At 54.9% G+C, this 6272-nt stretch overlaps 1 protein-coding gene across 1 annotated transcript; it reads left to right on the plus strand.

The window, feature by feature from the left end:
• The first annotated feature begins 1318 nt into the window (after window positions 1-1318).
• Window positions 1319-3595, plus strand: GDF15 (growth differentiation factor 15). The gene is made up of 2 exons (XM_005898325.2): window positions 1319-1634; window positions 2677-3595. Exons 1-2 carry the CDS (start codon window positions 1352-1354, stop codon window positions 3318-3320), a joined length of 927 nt encoding a protein of 308 aa, XP_005898387.2. The 5' UTR covers window positions 1319-1351; the 3' UTR covers window positions 3321-3595.
• The last annotated feature ends 2677 nt before the right edge of the window (window positions 3596-6272 follow it).

Consider the following 6272-nt stretch of genomic DNA (forward strand, 5'->3'; position numbering starts at 1 on the left):
CATCGCCAGGGGAACCTCTGAATCCCTGCATAAAGGCTGAGACTGAGCCTCAGGGGGTGCTGGAGGCATAGCTGGGCTCACACAGCAAGTGGGTGTGTGCCAGGGGTGGGAGAGACTTGGACTCCATTCTTTCACGGGGATCCTTTCTGTGTGACCCCTAATAAGTCCTTGAGCCCCTTCCCTGCACATATCCTTTTCACACTTTACACACCCCCACGATCTGCTTTGAACAGCTGCCCACCCTCTCTGAGGCCAGGGAGCTGGGAGCAGGCACAGGGAAGGATGCCTGGGGCCAGGAGTCCCAAGCAGTAGAACAAGGTCTGGGTGCCCCAGGAGGAAGGGTATTCCTGGAGTACCTGCTGCCCCTCCATTATCTAGCAGCTAGATTTGACAGCAGCCCTCCCTGCCCTCACCACCTCACCAAGCCTCACCACCCTAATTCCCTGCCATCTCCTTTTCAGGCCCAGCCAAAGGATCAGGGCCCAGATCCATTGTCCCTGTCCAAGCCTTCAAGAAGCTGCCAGTCTGGAGCAGACAGGGCCAAGTACACGCACTCCCAGTACTGTGTGGTCAAGGCAGGGCTGGAGGAAGGAATGGGGTTGGAAGCACACTGCTGAGCCTGGAAAAGTAATGTCAGAGAAGACTTCCTGGAGGAGGGGCTTTTTGAGTAGGGTTTTGAGGAATGGATAGGAGTTCCCCAGCTGAGGATGAGTAACTGCAAAAACACCCAGTTTATCAAGCACCTGTTCTGTGCCTGGCCCTGCCTTTACACCTTGTTTGACCTTCTCTCAAGTGAAAGTCTCAATCTTTACTTTCCAGGTGAAGGAATAGAGGTGTGATGGATAGGAATGATTTGCCCCAGTTTGCACTTTCTGGCTATTTCTGGCCCTTTTTTCCTCTTTTTTCTTTCCTTTTCACTATCTTCAGCCTTTGACTTGAGCAGAGAGGAGAGGGGGAATCTCATCAGAGAAGAAAACCACCTCTTAAATCCCTGATATGGGGTTTAGCACATAGTAAATAATAAATATTTTTTGAGAAAATTATTCTTCCCACCAGTCCAGGTGGGATGATGACCCCATTTCACAGTAGAGAATACTGAGGCTCAGAGGGCTCTTGAGGGGGGTTCCCCAGCATACCTAGGAGCAATCCCCCCCCACCCCCGCCCCGACATCAAAAGCACCGCCTTCTGAAAAGCAGCGGAAGACCCCGCCCAGTTTTGGTCCCTGGAGTGTTTACTCTGCACCCACGGCAGGCGGGACCAGGCAGGCGGGGGCGGACAAAGTCCAGGGAATATAAAGGCCGGTCCAGCAGCGACCGGTCAGTCCTAGTTTAGAACTTAACTAACATAGCCATGCCTGGTCAGAGACCGGCAGCACCACATCGCTCTCGGATGTTGCTGATGCTGCTCATGTTCTCCTGGCTGCGGTCGGGAGGCGCCCTGTCTCTGACCCAGGAGCACCTCCAGACTTTCCAGGGACCTTCAAACGTGCACTCCAGCCCGGACATCTCCAGATTCCGGGAGCTGCGGAAACGCTACGAAGATCTGCTGACACGGCTTCGAGCGAACCAGACCTGGGAAGACTCGAACCCGGACCTCATCCCCCCTCCTCAAGTCCGGATAGTGACTCCAAAACGTGAGTAAAATTTCGGAGACCCCACCCTGGGCATCTCCAATCATCTAACTGGTGGTTCTTAGACCTACCGCCGAGCCTCAGTTTCCCCATCCGTGAACCAGGCAAGAAAGTTGCCCCTTGCGGGAGCAAAAGACCGGATGTGCAGCGGGACCAGGCGAGGCTTAGCCAATCTGAGATGTTACAACACCTCCCGGGGTTGCATGGGGAAACTAAGGCCAGAGAATCCAGCGCCTCCGTTGAAGACTCAAAGAACCCAGGAGAACCCAGAGACAAGGTCGGGCGAGGGGGTGTGGTCCCTGCCCTTGGATATAAGGAAAGGGCTGTTTGTACGGGGGATTTCCCGGGGGGGAAAGATCCAGGTGTCCCGCGGAAGAAAGGGAAGCGGGGAGGACTGAGCGGTGCACTGAGATGCGCTAAACCTCCCTGGGCTGGTTCCGAATCTGATGCAATCGCGCGCCAAGACTCTGCTAAAGGTGCATGTGACTAGTGTCTTAGCGAGGGAGTGGAGTATATTCACTCTCTCCACCGAGCCTCCAGCAGGCGGAGCAGGCGCAAGATCTGGGCTGCGTTAGGAACTGGGAGGAGTCAAGTCAGAAGCTAGAGCTTTTATCCCACCTTAATCCCACTTGTGCCGTGGGACTCCAGGAGAAAGGAGGCAGAGACAGTGTTGGAATCGCAGACTCTCTAAAGATCAGATATACATTCATTCCCGCGGATACTAAGCATCTACTGTGTGCCAGGCACAGTGGTGACCAAGGAGACAGAAGTCGCTGCTGTGATTCTCATTTGGGGGAGGCAAATGATAGACAACCAAATGAAATCGATCGATGCCAATTTCAGTCAGGCTGGAGGGGTATGTTACCAGCCACGCTGAGATTCAGGGGAAGAATGTGGCCGGTAGACAAAGTAGCCTGTGCAAAGGCCCTGAGGTAGGATCCAGCTTGGGGTGTTGGAGGAAATGGCACAAACACCACCACCACCGTCCCGCGCTCAGCACACAGTAGGCCTGTGAGTGACTAGCTTTCTTTCCTCTTTTCCATAGTGCGACTTGGGCCAGGCGGCCACCTGCATCTGCGCATCCCCCGGGTCAACTTAACTGAGGGGCTCCCTGCAGCCTCCCGCCTGCATCGGGCCCTTCTCCGGCTGTCCCCGAAGGCGTGGAGCTCGTGGGACGTGACGCGGCCACTACGGCGACAGCTCAGACTCGGAGGCTCCCGGGGTCCCTCAATACGCCTGCGACTGTTAGCAAGACCGGACCAGTTGCAGGAGGCATTGCCTTCTGCACCGCCCCAGCTTGAGCTGCACTGGCGGCCAAGCGCCACCAGGGGGCGCCGTCACGCGCATGCTCACACTCGGGACGGCTGCCCGCTCGGGGAGGGGCGCTGCTGTCATTTGCAGAGCCTGCGCGCGTCGCTTGAGGACCTGGGCTGGGCCGACTGGGTGCTGGCGCCGCGGGAGCTGGACGTGCGCATGTGCATCGGCGCGTGCCCGAGCCATTTCCGGTCCGCTAACACGCACGCGCAGATGCAGGCGCGCTTGCATGGGCTGAACCCTGATGCTGCGCCGGCGCCCTGCTGCGTGCCTGCCAGCTACGAGCCGGTGGTGCTCATGCACCAAGACAGCGATGGCCGCGTGTCACTCACGCCTTTTGACGACCTCGTGGCCAAGGACTGTCACTGCGTGTGAGCGGCCCTGGTCCTTCATTTATGGCATGGACGCACTGGAAAGACTTTAGTTGTCCTTCCCTGTCTAGTGGGCTCCTGGAACCTGAAATACCCTATTCATAACCGTTGCTGTCTGCTCCCCCAAACCTATGTATTTATATTTCTATTTATTATTAATTTATTGGGGTCGTCTGCCTGGGGACTAGAGGGCTGGGGAGGGCTGGTCTGACAGGGTGTGTGTTTATGAAAAACCCTGGTAATAAACGTGAGGCTGTCTGACCAGCCCTCTGTGGTGTCCAGGCTGGAGTCAATGACCTTGGGAAGAGCCCCACCCCCAGCCCCGTTGGCCTCAGTTCCCCCAGGGGATCTGATATGGGATGATTGAAACAGGCCAGGGAATGGGTGGCAGGACGTTCTCTGGGGATGCCGGGAAACTGGATGATGCTCATGATGTCAATGGGCTTCCTTGGTGGCTCAGACGGTAAAGAATCTGTTTGCTATTCAGGAGGGGGGCGGGGTTCGATCCCTGGGTCAGGAAGATCCTCTGGAGAAGGGAATAGCTACCCACTCCAGTACTCTTTGTGTGTGTGATTTTGTTTTTTAAAATTTATCTTTTAATTGAAGGATAATTGCTTTATAAAATTTTGTTGTTTTCTGTCAACACTCCCAACACTCCAGTATTCTTGCCTGCAGACAAAGACAGAAGAGCCTGGTGGGCTGTACATTTCATGGGGTGGCAAAGAGTCAGACACGACTGAGCAACTGACACTTTCTTTTCACTGTCAGGACATCCATGGGACCCACAGGCAGCCGGGGACATCCCTCTCGCTGTTTCTGTGTTTCTCTACCTCCCTGTTCCTCTGCTTTTGTTTCTGAGACCCTTTGGGGTCTTATTCTCCCTCCATGTCTTCTCTCTTGGTACTCCTGTCTCTGTAGGTATCTGGCCCCGTCTTGATCACCATCTTGCAGTCTCTCCCCCCATGGGGGTCCCCTACCAAACATGGGCAGCCCAGAGTCACGTCCATCTGCCATCAAGTGCACTGTGTGTGAATCCACCACCGACCCAGAGGAGTCCCCTTCCCTCTGCTGTTGTGGCACCTCCCTTCATGTTAATGGTGCGTCTATCCTTTCATATAAAAAGAGCATGCATGGAGGGACTTCCCTGGTGGTCCAGTGGTTAAAATTCCATGCTTTCACTGCAGGGGACATGGGTTCGACTCCTGGTCAGGGAGCTGAGCATGGCTCATGCCTCATACCAGTGTCAAAAAAAAAAAAAAAAGAGAGAGTAGGGAGACAAAAGGTGTGAAATTTTCACGCACGTCATATCTCCCAGGTTAAATCCTGTTCTACTTAGGATCGTGGAATTGCTGAGATGTGCCAAGTCCAGCCCCCTCCTCACTTGCCTGTTCACCCTGAGGAACTGGAACAGGGGTCTGGAGGAGACAGTTCCAGCTCCAGCAGTGAGTGCAACGTGTCCCGAGAAGCCCCCCACCCAGAGGCAGATTGGAATGACTAGGTGCCCCTGAATGTATTTAATGTGTACCCACTTTGTGCCAGGCCTTGGCTGCACCCTGAGGAGAGGAAGTGACAAGGTAGGCAAAAACCACTCCATTCCAGCTCGGTCAAGTGCAGGAGACAAATGAGAACAAGATAGATGAGTAAGAGAGCAGTCACAGGGGAGCAGCTGATTTGCAGTAAGGACTGCGCCAAGGAGTCAACCCAGGCAATGCATTAGTGAACGGAGGGAGATAGATGATTGGGGGCAGGAGTTGGGGCCTGAGCCATGTAGGACCGGGATGCAGGGGTGCAAGGAAGCTGAAGACCCTCATAGGTCACCTCTCCCACTTTGGATCACTCCCAGGTGGTGTGATTCAATAAGACTCAATGTCAGGATGACCCAAAGGCAGCAGAGGCTACGCTGAGTCTTTCCCCAAACACCAAGTGTTGCCTTTGCTGGACGCCACTGCCCCTGTGTCTTTTCATGCCTCCAAGCTGGTCCCCCTGCCCAGCGTGCCTTGTCCTTTCTATTTCTCAAACACCTATGTATCCTTCAAAACCCACTCCAGATTCCCCTCTTACATACAGCCTTTTAAAAACGCCTTCATTCATCTCTCTCTGGGGATCCTGGCTCTCACTTTCCCTCTGGTCCAGGCTTGACCTCCCAGGACTGGGGCTGTCTGTGTCCAGCTCTGTCTCCCGTAGTTTGAGGGCTTGACAGAAGCCAGGCTGGGGACAGCTGACAGGAAACCCAGCTGAGGCATGAGCTGGGCAGTGATGAACCCGCCTGAGGAAGAACCAGGAACGGCTTCTTGGAGTGGCAGTGGCGCTGCACCTAGACCCAGAAGGATGATTACGGTGTCTCAAGATACTAGAGCTAAAGCAACCTTAGAGACCAATTCTAATCACCCTGTTTTACACGTGGGGGAACCGACGCCCAGAGATTTCACGACGGGGTCAGGAATTGGACCCGTGCCTCCTGATGCCCAGGCCAGAGTTCTACACCTGCATACAGATGCTTAAGAGTAAGAAGATGTGGAAGGGGATGGCAATCTGGGCAGACAGATGGCATGCGTAAGGGGTGTCAGGAAATGAAAGCTGCAGGAGGGAAGTGAGCTTGATGGGAGAGGAGGCCCAGATCAGAAGGGCAGAGGAATGGGAGAGGGTGGTGAGTTGGACAGGGCTGGGTCCACACAGGTCTCAACCACCAGGCTGAGAATCTGGGGGCACTGGGGAGCCATAGAGGGTGTGTGAGCAGGGGAGGAGCACAGTCCTATTCTTGAGTTATAAAGACCCTTCTGAGGCTGGTGTGGGCTGCCTTGGGGGCCAAGACTGGATACCAGGCATCTGAGAAGGGGGCCTGAAAGAGACAGAGGGGAGAGACTGGGTGGTTGGGAGCAATTGAGGAGTCTCAGAGTTCTTGTCTTGGGAGCTCAAGAAATCCGCACTCTGAGGAGGCCACTCACCAAGCCTCGTC

This window comes from Bos mutus, chromosome 7 (assembly GCF_027580195.1).
Source record: "Bos mutus isolate GX-2022 chromosome 7, NWIPB_WYAK_1.1, whole genome shotgun sequence".
Lineage (NCBI taxonomy): Eukaryota > Metazoa > Chordata > Mammalia > Artiodactyla > Bovidae > Bos > Bos mutus.